The 14,142-nt window shown below is 38.2% G+C and overlaps 4 protein-coding genes and 1 long non-coding RNA gene across 8 annotated transcripts; 2 read left to right on the top strand and 3 right to left on the bottom strand.

Moving 5' to 3' along the window:
* The first annotated feature begins 488 nt into the window (after positions 1-488).
* Positions 489-7,961, top strand: LOC117148912. 2 transcript variants are annotated; one of them, XR_004459946.1, is made up of 2 exons: positions 489-629; positions 6,934-7,020. XR_004459946.1 is itself a non-coding variant. In XM_033316631.1 (2 exons), the coding sequence occupies exons 1-2, from the start codon at positions 4,538-4,540 to the stop codon at positions 7,934-7,936; spliced, it is 1,332 nt and encodes a 443-aa protein (XP_033172522.1). In that variant the 5' UTR covers positions 4,131-4,537; the 3' UTR covers positions 7,937-7,961. The 2 variants fall into 2 exon arrangements, 1 of the variants encoding a protein (XP_033172522.1); XM_033316631.1 differs by lacking the exon at positions 489-629 and adding an exon at positions 4,131-4,866 and having other exon boundaries at positions 6,934-7,961.
* Positions 4,812-6,340, bottom strand: LOC117148922. Its single transcript, XR_004459952.1, has 3 exons — positions 5,975-6,340; positions 4,963-5,131; positions 4,812-4,903 (listed from the first exon to the last, which is right to left on the bottom strand). It is a non-coding gene; the product is annotated as an uncharacterized LOC117148922 (long non-coding RNA).
* Positions 7,962-8,120: 159 nt separating the features above from the next.
* Positions 8,121-11,313, top strand: LOC117148915. Of its 3 annotated transcripts, none has more exons than XM_033316636.1 (3): positions 8,121-8,654; positions 9,548-9,750; positions 11,228-11,313. In XM_033316636.1, exons 1-3 carry the CDS (start codon positions 8,138-8,140, stop codon positions 11,279-11,281), a joined length of 774 nt encoding a protein of 257 aa, XP_033172527.1. In that variant the 5' UTR covers positions 8,121-8,137; the 3' UTR covers positions 11,282-11,313. The 3 variants fall into 3 exon arrangements, with proteins under 3 accessions (XP_033172527.1, XP_033172525.1, XP_033172526.1); XM_033316634.1 differs by lacking the exon at positions 11,228-11,313 and adding an exon at positions 9,821-11,165; XM_033316635.1 differs by lacking the exon at positions 11,228-11,313 and adding an exon at positions 9,824-11,165.
* A 3-nt stretch (positions 11,314-11,316) lies between these two features.
* LOC117148919 lies at positions 11,317-12,072 on the bottom strand. The gene is made up of 2 exons (XM_033316640.1): positions 11,824-12,072; positions 11,317-11,445 (listed from the first exon to the last, which is right to left on the bottom strand). The coding sequence occupies exons 1-2, from the start codon at positions 12,058-12,060 to the stop codon at positions 11,338-11,340; spliced, it is 345 nt and encodes a 114-aa protein (XP_033172531.1). The 5' UTR covers positions 12,061-12,072; the 3' UTR covers positions 11,317-11,337.
* A 99-nt stretch (positions 12,073-12,171) lies between these two features.
* Positions 12,172-14,060, bottom strand: LOC117148913 (FHA domain-containing protein DDL). Its single transcript, XM_033316632.1, has 2 exons — positions 13,398-14,060; positions 12,172-13,033 (listed from the first exon to the last, which is right to left on the bottom strand). Exons 1-2 carry the CDS (start codon positions 13,955-13,957, stop codon positions 12,325-12,327), a joined length of 1,269 nt encoding a protein of 422 aa, XP_033172523.1. The 5' UTR covers positions 13,958-14,060; the 3' UTR covers positions 12,172-12,324.
* Between the last annotated feature and the right edge of the window lie 82 nt (positions 14,061-14,142).

The following is a 14,142-nucleotide window of genomic DNA, read 5'->3' on the forward strand; positions in this document are numbered from 1 at the left end:
GAAGCCTAAAATTGTATGCCTAGTAGCGTAACTAGTTAAAAAATGTTCCTGTTTACCTTATAAATTATACATTAAAATAATATTACATAAAATGACGTGGGGTATTCTTGGTATTGTGGTATTCGAACAAAATGAACTATGAAAACATACGAAAATATTTTAATTTAAGCCAATAAATTGTTTTCGAATGTTTTAATTACGAGTCCGAGTGATAACAAAATTCAAACGGTAAACGGTACCTATTTTTTGCTGAATATAAATAATAGAAAGAGAAACGCACTTTTTTCCAGCAACTCTAGTGTTAAATTGTTCTAAGAATATACATACACAGAATTGTGTTATTGAAATATAGTTGCGCTAAAATTTTTTTTTTGTTAGCCTGTATAATGTTGAGTGTCCAACAATTTAACAGTTTAAGGAATACCAAGAATCTAATCCTAGGAATATATTGGTATATTTATCGGTATTTTTTCAGTACCAGTATACGGTCACATTGGCGAAGTGTCAAAAAAAGTTTTAAAACAAACGTTAAACAATCAAGAGTGGCAATCAAACAAAACAAAGTGCATTTATTAGCCGAGAGATAGTTATAGTGTCGTTCATTGAAACTGATTGATTAAACTGCCAAGGTAAAAAAGATACACACACACATGTGCGTGTTCCAGGAGAGCAACACAATCATTGCAGACGCAGAGGCCAACAGATGTTGTTGATGTCTTAGCGGTATATTTGGAGTAAGAATTTGTAATGAATACCCTGGGTTTTGCTAGTTTTCTTTTTTGACACTACGGAGAATAAATTTTGCATCGCGAATACGAAAAGCTGCAGGTCGTGTGGCTGGTTACTGCTTAGTTTTTTGTTCTCCTTATTAATCCTCAGACCGTTTATTATCGATAAGCTAGTGAAAAATATTAGCGTACGTGCGCCACTCTCCCTTTCCTAATACCTTTGACTGTGTGTGTGTGTGTAATAAGGCGCAATAAGTGTGTCACACTGACGCTGTTTTGTATTTCAAAGTGGAACAAACACTGTGTGTGTGTATCCCTTTCACATACGCACGAACACCTTACCTATGCTTTAGGTTTTCCTCTGTTCTAATTGTGCATGACTTAAGGCTCAATTTAGCGGCATTCGTCTTTTCCGTTACCAAATTCTTCTGTCCCACATTGCGGTATTGCCTATTTTTGAGCAGCGCACACTGTTGTTGGTATGACCGTTACTCGTAGAGAAAAAGGATATACTAGAATCGTTAAAACGTATGCAAGAAATATAAGGAAATTTTTCCGACCGTATAAAGTATGAATTTTCTCGATCTTGCCACGTCGGTCTGTCTGAATTAACGGAGAGATCTCGTGAACTCTGTATATAAGCCCGACATTTGAGTTTAAGTGCAGCTGTGTTCAATTTTTTCAAATTGCAGTGCGACGGAAGCTAAGAAATACAAAGGTAGACCAAAACGCATATGCAAATATACTTAGTGATGTCTTACTGTCATATTCTGACGAATATAGAAAACTGTCGAAAAACTCCCCGAAAACTGATATTTTAGTGAACACCTGCATTTCTGCCTATTATGTATGTTGTTTTGAAACTATATTTTCGAAACTATTGAAGAAATAAAAGTGATACATTTGCTTTATTGTTTGAAATTAAATACCTAACGATATTATAAAAAAAATTTGACCATTAAAATTGTAAATCATAGGAATTTTTAATCTTAAACTCGCAGGTCTCAAGCACTGCTATTTTTTTGAACACAGCTGTATGTACCCTTTTTTTTGGCGAAAACCCATTTAATGAACACAGAAATCAGCTGTTGAAACAGCTGTTGCACGCACAATAATGTCTGCAATAATAAGTTTTTCCATTGATACAAATATTTATATATCTTTTGAACCAAAGACAGTAGCATTACTAGTTACTAATTATACTAGTTATAGTTAACTAGTTATTCTAGTGTCTTTGTTTGAACCATATCGTTTTTTTTTCATTCTAAAAAATGAGTTTTATTCAGTGTGGTTTGTTGTATTTTTTTTTTGGCTGTGAAAACTAACAAAAAATCGCTCTGCCCGTTAATACCTTAAAAATGTAAGTAGTCATACTAAAATATTTTTGTTATAAAACTTTCGAAAAGGATTTAAAGTGAATGCAGCCAAACGCATTCATGAAATAGACCTCATTTTGCAGCTTATTTAAGTCTTGTTCTATAATTAAAAAGTGAATTTTTCGCGATTTTGGGAGAAATTTTAGTCTTAGGACCTAACACTAATTTTTCAAGTGCAAAGTAATTTCAGCTAAAATGGAGTTAAAGAAGTCTGTTGGTACATTTTTTCATTAATTTGTTATTATTTTTGTGGTTATTATTTGTAAAGTAATTTAATATGCAATCACTACCATGAAATCAGTGGTTTTTTTTTGCTTGGACTATACAATTAATCATACGAAATTAGAGAAATTCCTATACAAAATTAGTTAATTTAATACTAGCTGAGTAACGGGTATATCATAGTCGGGGAGCTCGACTAAAGCATTCTCTCTTCTTTTTCTAAACAATTTAATGGATATGATAATCAAATTTCAAAGTTTCTCCCTCGCTCTCCCAATAGTTAAGAGAAAATCTACAATACCCGTTCCCTTTGTCTTTATAACGTTAATTTTCCTAAATATACAAGAGACAGAGATAATTAAGTTGGAAATTGTCAATATATTCCCAAACGAGTTTGGTTACTTTAAATATCACTTTATTTAATAGATGGAACATTAAGTGCGTTCTGTCTATATTAGCAAAATATTTAGAACACTAATCGAAAAAACATATAAAGTTCCGAATCAAGGTCTACGGATAATTAAAACATGATTGCTTCGAAAATCAGAAAAGAAGGAAAGAAAAGAAATGCATACATTATCTTAACTTCAAAGCTTTTATAGTTTTCGAGATCATAGCGTCCATACGGACAGATATTCATTACCACACCAATTCGGCTAGTGATCCTAATCAGGAATATTGTACAAATATATGTATATGTATATCCCATAAGGCCGAATCGTTTCCATCTGCCAGTCACTTTAGGGTTAACTATCCTCCTTTAAAATCGTTCTGCTTAGTTCTAAAGAGCATAAAGATATTTCTGAACATGGTACCAGATGTTAAATTCTACGACATCGAAATACAAAATACAAAGATACAAAATACTCGTAGAGTAAGAGGTAAAAGAGTAAAGAGTAAAAGATTCGTTGAAAAGTACATATGTAACAGGTAGAAGAAAGCGTTTATGGTCCGTTATAGCTCGAATGTCGAGATTAGCCAAATGGTACCATGACCACTCTAACGCTCACAAACCGCCTAAAACTAAAATTTTTTTTCATGATTTTATCGGTCTTTCTGTTTTAGTTTGCCAAAAACTTTTTGACACGCACACTCTACCGCCCACAAACCACTTAAAACTGTCACGCCTACATTGGAACAATTTTTAAATTTGTAAATCTAAAAAATATTTAAATATGTCGTTCACACTTCTACCTGAGTGACGGGTATCTGATATCTGGGGAACTCGACTATAGCATTCTCCCTTGACTGTAACTCATTTAATTTTGAACCTTTAATGCTACGAATTTTCTTTATAAATATGTGGTACATTTTTTTTAAATAATCCCTGGGACATCGTTACATAGTGTCTTTCGACGGCTTGCGAGTTCTTGCTCCTAGATTGTATAACTCTGGATCTATCCAACAACTCTATTAACGATTTTTGACATAGTTCGTTCTGTGTCGTATTTTATTGTTGTTTATCGTGAGACGAGATATGCAAATTGGACAGATTGGCTTCTAAAAAAGGGGTTGTTACATGCAAGATGTTCCAGTTACAATGGTTAACGACATGAACGTTGGTAATTTTTCTATTGAGGGTGGTCCACGCCCACTAAGCCTAAGTGTCTTTAGATTGTTGGGTGTGGAAGTGAATGTGGTAGTGAATGGGGGCAATGCATGTGAAAGTGGGTATGGTTGGGTGTGTTTGTCGGGATCTTTTTAATTAAATTTGTCTTACCCTGAATTTTTACCGATATTCACAGAGTAGTACATTAGTGGCAATGTCTTGATAATCCAGGTTAAACATATTTTCGTGATTATCGTTTTTTCAGAACCTTTATTGTGTACCAAAATTATTTTTGTGGTTATACATATTTAAATGGTTTTTTTTATTTTTTAGAGGGTATTAATAGATACAGTTCAGTAACCCAACAATTCAGCTTTTTGTTCATTTTCAACTCCAATCCGTCGTCGAACAAACAAAAACAAATCGCGACCTGACGTGATAACAAATAACCGCAAACTGCTGTTGCTAACATAAATTGTATTGTTCGACTGTTCAATAAATGTTCAATTATATCTCGAAACAACAAGCGACGAGGAGAAGCCATCAATGTCAACCCACGCAGTTTACATTGTTGGCTCCGACGAGCAAGTTGGCTTGAAGCGTGCTAACGGTCTATTATATCTTTTGGCTTGATGCCGTAAAATTTTCCAAGGGCCTGAGGCATGTGCTCCTCTGTCGGCCTGGTTGTAGAAGGCGTTGCTCTGGGCAGTGGAAGCCAGTATTTTTCACGAATGACCATGAAAAGAGAGTACAATACAAAGTGTTTTTGGCCGGATCTCTTTTGTCACGAAGTAGCTAACCACTATAGGGATTACAAGTTACAATGCCATTTGCAGCAGCAGCTTGGATCTGGATGTGTATCCCGAAATGCAAGCCATCGGCGACGAAAGAGGATACCCTCGGTGAAAAAATCTCGGGAGCCTGCTTTATTAGCGTCAGGATATGTGCAGTTTCGCGATGTGTGGCCAACTCATGTGCATTACTTCCCCAGGTTTGGTGGTGTTTTAATTATGGGTGGATATAGCCAACTGAAAATTTGATAGTCACTACCATAAACATGTTGAAAAAATCATACAGCTCAATTTACGTAGATATGGCTTCCGCATGTCTAACGCTAGTGATTTCACTCAATATGTTTCACACGTCTTCATTCCAGCTGATGGCAGGTTGTTTATGGTGTCAACACTCTTTAAGCCAATACCAATACCTTTTAGCTTGTTTTAGCTGTTGAGAGATTTACTCCCCTGGAGGTACCCCTATCATAAAAATGGAAAAACAAAGCAAACAAAGAAACTCTAAAATAACATATTAAGCAAATTAATCAAAAATACCTCCCAATGCAATAAATACAAGAGAGAACGTGATCCTAATCAATAATTAATATACTTCATTGCGGCGGCTACGCTTACTCCTGACTGTTACCTGCCACCTATACCTGTTATCTTCCTACCTTTTACTTTGGGAGTACAATATACCTATAAAAAGGGCTGATGTGAATTTGCATTCAAGTAAGAAAATATTATATCAACAATTTTGTTCATTCGGCACAGAATATATGAATATGTATTTGCCGTTTTGTGCGGGTATCAAGTATTGAAGGCAATCGATTATAGCGTTCTCTATTGGTAATCACGCCGTTTCCAACCCCACAATATATTGTAACTATTTCTTTGGCCCGAACGTCTCGATAAAGCAATTTTATCCCTTGTCGAAGTTCACAGCCGTATCTCCCTTGACATTTACTTGCTGCACATTGTTCGCATGCGTTCAGTTTCTCGATGACTGTGTCGCTTCCAGCGATTGACCTGCTTTTACAGGCCTCCTTGTAACGTTAATTTCTGATATCTCTATTCTCCAGGTCTAAGTGTCTAGTGTCTTTGGTTTTACTGCTTGTCCCGCTGAAATTTTAACATTGGACGGTTACTACCTTGCGACTGTCACGTAAACGCTCTCTGTACTCTTGTCTTTTCGCTCTCCGGTCTCTCTCATTTCTTTCTTTCCACCTTTATACAAGCTTTTTGCCATATTCTTGTTCTTCAAACTCAATTCATCCAAATTGTTTGCGTTTCTGGCAACTGCATTTGCACGGAGTTACCTACCTGCTCACAGTCGATCTAGGTCCTAATGTTATATACCAAGCAACACGAAAAAATTTTAATCTTTTGTGGTAGTCCGATCATAACTATAGCAGAAGGTGAAAGAGTGAATATTAAAAACATGAGAGAATGTTGTAGGATATCTGGGATAAAGATAAATAATATGAGAAAATATTAAAAAATTTATCAAGAGTGTGGGCGTGACCGTTTTAGCGTTTTGTAGGTGTCCCACGCCCCTCCACCCGTGGCCAATACCGATCGAAATTGGCAAGACCAGCAATAAAACGAAGAAAAATCAAAACATTGATCATGATCAAGAATGTATACCTTATATGGAAACGCTTTCTTCTGCCTGCTACATACTTTCCAACGAATCTAGTAACGGGTATAAAAATTACATCACACCATATAAAATCAATTTTACTCACTGAGATTAATTTTTACACACGTTAATCGTAGAGTGAAAGGGTATACTAGATCCGTTGAAAAGTATGTAACACGCAGAACGAAGCATTTTCGCTCACAAACCGCCCATAAGTGCCACGCCCACACTTAAAAAATATTTTGTTCATTTTTCATATTGTTATAAGTTTTGTTAATTTTCTATCGATTTGACAAAATTCTTTTTGCCACGGCCATTCTAACGCCCACAAACCTCCCAAATGTTTTGATTTTTCTTGTTTTTATTGTTTATTTTGCCAATTTTATCGTTATACCAAAAACACTTTGGCCGCGCCCCACCTTTCACCTACAAAACGCTCAAAACGGCAAAACGGACAACACTTTTAAAAAATTTTTAAATTTTTTCTCATTGTATTCCGCAATATTTATCGATATCCCAGTAAAATGATGAAATTTTGCGTTCGCATTTGTCGTGTTTTCACTTGCCATTCTAATTAATGTTTTGTTTGGTTCCATTCTATTTTCCGCTCATGACTAATTGGTGCTTTCACTAATTGCAGATCCGACGATACTACCTATTCGTCTCGCAGCCAACGTCCAGTGTGGTCTGGTAAATTGTCTGACGAGACTTACAACGACGCAGTGCGTCGGATTAGAAGTGCTCATAGTTGCGAGCAGCTACGCCACCTGTTCAACCGGATTCCATGGAGAAGGGAGAGCCAAATTGGACCCAGTGATGAGGTGCAGGTGGCCTCCGTGCACGGAAGCCAAACCAGGGCCTGGGGCCGCCTCAATTATAAGATAAATATTAATAAGTGTCCCGCGGAAAGCCCACAACAGCAACTTCCGGTGAATTTCCACGGCTATTTGCAACTGGCCAGCAGCTATTACGAACGGGGGTTACAGGCTAATATAAAGTACCTGCAATCGATTGGCCAGAGAAAGCGTAATGCAATAAGGCCAGCGACGGGCTTACCCTTTGACGAAGTGCAGCGTAACGAGAGTCCGGCTCAAGAAACGGCCAGTCGACTGGTGACGTTGCTCAAGCGTTTGCCACGCAAGGCAAAGAAGAAAGCAGGCGACCACGGTATTTGGGTGAACATAAGAACAGTAAAGCGAGAGGATCTGGAAAAAGTGCAAAGTTCGGATGAGAATTCGGACTTGAACTCAGAGCTGAAATCGAACGCAGCTTATCAGCTTACTAGCATGTGTGATTATAGTGATTTGGATTGTACAACTTCAGAATTGGATGAACCAACAGGAGAAGAAGGAGAAAGAACTATAAAACACACACTGACTGCAGCAACGAGCCAAGCTGCTATCCAAGTCGCACACACATCCGGTGACCAACGACGTCTCTATGAGATCATCGACAATCTAAGCTACCTGAGTACTGGGGAGGACAGTTGTCGCAGGCAGCAACTGATACTGACCTTGCCCCAGATTACGTTCACTGACTGCACCGCTCAACAGGTGGCGCCGCATAGCACCAGCTTCGACATTTTTACAATGAAAATACCCAATGAAGATAGACCACCGAACCTTGATCTGAAAGCGACATAGAATCAATATATATAAAAACAATCGACAATTTAATCGAATAAAATCGCATTAAATCAAAAAGAACAAAAAAACTATAGCAAAACCGACAGCAGAACCGAACAGATTTCAAAAGCGCGCGCACGTCAGCGGACATCGTTTATATGCTTAGTACAAAAAAAACAGAAAACAAATAAAAATTAGCGACGCTCGCGCTACCGAACAATGGTTGTTGCTGTTGTCGCTGCCGACGTCGTTGAAAGCAACAGTAGCAGAAGCGGGGTCAACGAAAGTAGTGGTTCCCCAGTGTCTCCATCATTTGTAGGTTCTACACCAGACACTGCTGTGGTTAATAACAATTATACTGATAAGCACACCACAACAACAAGGGCGGAACAAGAGGCGCTAGATGACAGTGTTTCACGCCAGCAAACGTCAAGGAATACTCAAAAGAACCTTTTTCAAAAAAAGGTAAAAATCAACGCAAGCGACATTGATAACATCAACAATAACAACATGACTGATGCGGCCGAAGCAACGACAACGACGGAATCGACGGGGTCAATGGATGCCATTCCCACCAAGAGTGCCGTCAGCCAGCGAAACGTGGATATCAAGATAGAAAGGACCAGTAACATAGAGGCGGTCACCCAACAGTTAACGAAGAAGATGCTCAAACTAGATCTTGGCGGCAAGAACCTCGACGAATACTCACTTAAATCGCCCAAGTCACCTATAGCTGGTTAGTATACCAATTTAAGTATTACATCAATTAAGTATTACATCAATTAAGTATAAAGTGTGATTGTTTTTTGACATTTGTATTTCGAGGCAAAAAAAACTCAAATAAGGAGTACGTATGATTGTATTGTTATATCCGATGCTCGTAAAGTAAAAGGGTATACTAGATTCGTTGAAAAGTATGTCACTAGTAGAAGAAAGTGTTTCCGACCATATAAAGTATATATGCTTAATCACCATTTCTATATGCCGAAAACTTTTTGTCCACGCCCACTCTGATGCCTAAAACATCTCAACTTTTGAATTGTTTTAATTTTTATTAATTATGTAAAATTTCTTGCCAATTTCTATCGATATGCCAAAAAATAATGCTGAATTGTATCATTCCCACTCCCACCTGCTGAAGTGGCTAGACTACAGTGTTTTCTTGTTGTTACAAGCAGACCATAAAAAGTATATATATATAAAGTGGAAATTATAAATTTCTGCTTGAATTAAGCGATATTTTATTGGGGTCCTTTATGTTCTTTACCACGAATTCGTTATATTGCACGAGTATTAACATATCAATACAAAAATTGTGTATTCTTTAATAATTCGTCGTCATCTTTAATATATATATATTTTTTTTATTTTTACAAAATTAAGGCTTAGTTATAAAATTTCTTTGAAAATTTGTACCTTATCAGGCTATTGCCCTTGCATTCTTTTTTGTTTATTCCCATATGTACGTCAAATGCTTGCGCCAGAAATCTGACCTTACTTCTAGAATAATTCTCCTTGTGGAGCTCTTCTTATCGCACTAATTCATTATTTCGATTGCTTTCTGTTTACGGTTTATTTCTCGCTCACCCTATTATGAATTGTCTTTTATATATTATTTTGTGTTTCCAGCACGATTGCCGCATCAAACGTCGATAACGTCATCGGTGGATTTAGAGGACAGGAAGACATTACGAGAGGCCTTATACCAGGGAATATTTCATCGGCACCGCCGTACTATTTTTGCCGTGGGCAGTTTCCTGCGTATGCTGCGCAGCCGCAACTCACAATACAATACTATCCGCAGCTCTTCGGAAGGCGAGGACATCGATGAGGTTAGATAAGATCTAAATACCCTATGAACCCTATGTATGATCCCACGCCCATTCCGAACATCTCCATCAGCAGCCGAAGCATCATCCGCAGAAACCTGAGCAGTCACAAGAGCACCTCCAGCCGCCTGGTTAAGAAGTAACAACCATATACGGAACATTGCCATTTGAACAACAGGGACAATCGGATTTGCTTTAAATGTCCCTGCTGCTTGAGTTGAATTTTGCTTACTTACGAATATTTTAAAACGTCGTGCAACCTTGAGACTAGCCTAGCCCCCTGTTGTGTTAGCATGTAGTGAGCCATATTAGTTTCGTATTTAGTATTATTGTTGACGGACTGAGGCCAGTCTTCATCATCTGCAGAGCACGGAATCAATATTTTTCTAAACTTTGCAGCCTTGTCACGTTCATTATTTAAGCAGATTTATACATTTAAGTAAAACAAAGCTGCCCCTGAACGTCTTACTTCTAACGTACTTCAACCAATTTAATTGTATTGAGTTTGCATTGTTTCAGCGCCCAGCACTGTAATTAAGCTAATAATTTATGAGAACATTCCATTCGTTTGCCTAAATTGACTTTGAATTATGCACTTGAAAGTGAAACGTGAAAGTCCTTTGTAATCAAATCTATTTTGGAGCTAGGCAGAGGGAACCTAACTATGATAATCTGGAAATTATGCTCACAAACAACACTCCTACACATTTACATTTTCCAATTGAATTCCAATTGAAATTGAAATTGTTTTTTTTTTTTCCTTTTAATACTAGTCAATATGCTGAGGACTTAAAATCTGTTAAATTTTTCAGAAATTATTGCTTAATGGGCACGAACTAAATAACCAAATCTTTGTTATTAGTACAGTAAAAAAGGTAAATCACAAAGTGCTGGGCAGCAATAGTCATATCGTAGATATCAATTATAAGTTATGTGCCTGTAATTTGTTAGATTTTGTTTTTTCACTGCAATGGGAACAAAACTTATAAAGCCGCATTAGAAAAAATTAGAAAATGATGTATTGTGCGTCAACACCTAAAATATATTTAGCTACTATATAAGCTTTAACCATACGTATATGTATGTATATTGATATATTGGAATGAACATGTCCTAGTTATACAACATATATTGTTGTTGTCTCCATTAACCTATAAAATGTAAATTATTTTCAGTTGCGATTCCACGTAGAAACACAGATTCATTAAATAATGTTAAACATATTTTAGAGCTTTTTTGTTGTTCACGGTACCTTATATATATAACTAAAATTATTATGTAGTGGTTTAAGATGATTTTGTACAGGACAAACATTCATTATCAATTCATGACATAAAAGATTCGCTAGACCATAACGTTCCGTAGTTTCTCCCCGATTTCATGTCGATTGGATGAAGAATAAAAGCTTACAAATGCTAGTCACTGCTTGACTCTTGTTTAATTATTAATCAGAGGTCGCATTTGATCTCTCGTCTTGCAGTTCCTTAAAAGGCGCGGCTCAAAGCTTATGCGATTTCCACACCTCTTCGATTAATGTTGACTTATACTACGAGTATGCGCTACGACTTTGATCAAATTCGTTGCATGTTGTTAGCCAAATCCATGCCAAGAAAATTTAAGATTAAAGGCTGGCGCAGTCCAGGAAGGAGGCAAGGATAAAGGTGTTCCCCAATTTCCACCCAGTGTTGCTAGAAAATCCTGGTAAAGCGTGGTAATGATACAATTAGACAATCAGTAAATATAAAAAATCTAAAAACAGGATGACCAACATAATGACGGTTCAAAAAACGACTGTTTGTTTCTTTGTATTAGATCGTCGAAATCTTGGAAACAATAAGAGCTAGACATTTCTAGTTCCCACAAACTTTTGTGGGGTATTAGCGGTAAATATCGCATTCGCGGCGTTTATAATTCGAGACTCAATAAGTCCACATAAGTATTCGTTGATTTTTTTAAGTCTGTAATTGTTTGTAGTATAAGACTTATTATTGTTTCATGAAAAAGTCTATTTAAATCTTCGTACAGACCGTCTATGTTAAAATAAAATGAAGTTCTGATGATACTTTGATGACTCACCTTTGATGGTGCAGCGGACACCACGGAAGTGTTCTCATCGACGGCCTTTTGAATCATGGCCTTCAAGTCAGCCACTTCTCTAAGCTTCTGCGGGGTGACCACAACTTTGTCCTGTGCGATGGGTAACAAAGGTGGTGCCATCAAGTGCTTCGGCGTCACTATTTGGCGGCGCCACTTTATGACAGGTACTGCAAACGCCGAGGCGAAAAGCCACATAATTGCCAACTGCCATCGCATCGTGTTAACAATCAAATGAAAGCTGAAACTTTAGAGATATAGCTCGCCGGAAAATGTTCGTTGTCAGCACTTTCCGCCTGACCTTATGGAGCTTCATCGAAACAAGAAAGATGTGTGTGAGAATTTATTATTGTGTTGGGAGTGAACACTCATAGCATAGCAGATTTTTTACATATCTTTCGCCGAAGGTTTGGGGGTACAAAACGCGATACATAAACTTGGGTTCGGAATAAACATATTAAACCATTATGACACGTATGTCATCTAGGGATTCGCCACTTCCACAGGTGCATCCTGCGGCTCATCCTTGATATGCACATCATCGTCCTCCTCGTCCTCTTTACTGTTTTCGTGGAGCAGAACATACTCGCGCGAACTAAATCCGAACTTGATGACGTCTTTTTCTATTAGCTCGTAGTACTTCCTGGCATCGATCTTCTTGTTGTTGAGAAACGTTCCGTTTGCCGAATCCAGATCGATAAGGTACAATCGCACGCGTTTTCCGTGACTACCATCTTCCCGCTCGAAGGGCACCAGTCGATATTGCAGGGCGGCGTGTTGTTTGGAGCAACTAGGATGATCCACTGCCAGATCGACCACTTTTCGATCGCGTCCAACCAGAAAGCAACTCTGTCGATGAATGTGCAGCGTCGGCAATGCTGTTTCGCCCTTGAACGGGTACAATCTCCAGCGTCGTTTGGGCTTACGTGCCTCCGGAGGCTCTGAGTATTTAACCACCACACCGTTTAACTTATTAGTGTCTTCTGTTAACGCGCCACTTAATCCGAAGTTGGGCTTTTCCTTGTCCACCGGCACGTCGTTCTCGCCTGGAACTTTATCGTCGACTTCCTTTCCCCAGACGTAGTGATCATCCTCATTCTTGTTGCTATTGTCGCGACGCTGATTTCGTTGGCGTCTCTGGTCAAGATCCCGCCCGCCGTGGTGGTACCGATCTCGTGGACTTTGACTACGGCTGCGAATAAGTATAATAATAATAAGAAATATATTAGCCATTCAAGGGTTGGATAAATATTTTTGCTACAATGCCTTTAAATTTAACTAATTTAAAAAGATTTTTCTTTAAATATAACGCAAGCCTTACTAATTAAAACAATTTAATAGCATTTTAGATTAAGTATAACAGCAGAATAAAAGTATAAATAGTACCTAAGTTAAGCTAGTTACAGATTTAATTGGAATTATGGTAAAATACGTTTGTGTAAAACGAATCAAATTCGATATTGATGCAAAAAAATATTGCAGGCATATGGCATCATAATACGGAATGAGTTTTTACTGATTACACGTTTTAGCACAGAAGATTTAGGAAAACCTACCGAACCGGGCGCCTTTCTGTAGACCTCCGCTGGTGATCGCGCTCCCTATTTTTGCGTTCGCTGCTCCTTGAACGATGCCGCTGAGCAGACGAACGGTGACAGCGCTCTTTGCTAGATTGCATGTTACAGTCCTGCTCGCGGTTTCGCTCACGATCCCTATCCCGTTCTCTCTCGCTACGTTCCCTTGAGCGACTCCGGCTGTTCCGGCGCTGCCTTGTACTGTTGCGATGGGAGCTGCTGCGTTCCGGACTGTCCCACTTAGAGCGCTGTTCATGTACGTCCTCCGACGGCTTTGTTAACTGCTTGGGGCGTTTCTCCTGCGAATCAGAAGAGTCCCTTTGTCGCTTACCGATCGCCGGCTGCTTTCTGTTAGGCGACAGGGAGCTGTGATTGGATTTGTTGCTTTCATTGGAGGAATCTGATAAGCTAGAGGAATCGCGGGTCGCCCTTTGCTTAATCTTCTTCGTTTTGGATAAGTTGCGGTCGTTCATTTTAGTGTCTCCCTCCTGACCGTTGCGTTGCTGTTCCAGTTCACGCTCCTTGTGGCGTCGCTTGTTCATTTTCCGTATGATGCACGTCGAATTCCGGAAATCGATGGAAAACAAACCAAAACTTATAAAATGGCTATTTATTGATACAGTCAGCTGTTAAAACGAGTGTGACCAAAAGAAAAAATAATAAGAGAAATTATCGTATTTTCTATCGATTTTGCAGCCATATCGATTACTCTGAAAAAGTGTTTACA

This window comes from Drosophila mauritiana, chromosome X (genome assembly GCF_004382145.1).
Source record: "Drosophila mauritiana strain mau12 chromosome X, ASM438214v1, whole genome shotgun sequence".
Taxonomy (NCBI): Eukaryota; Metazoa; Arthropoda; class Insecta; order Diptera; family Drosophilidae; genus Drosophila; species Drosophila mauritiana.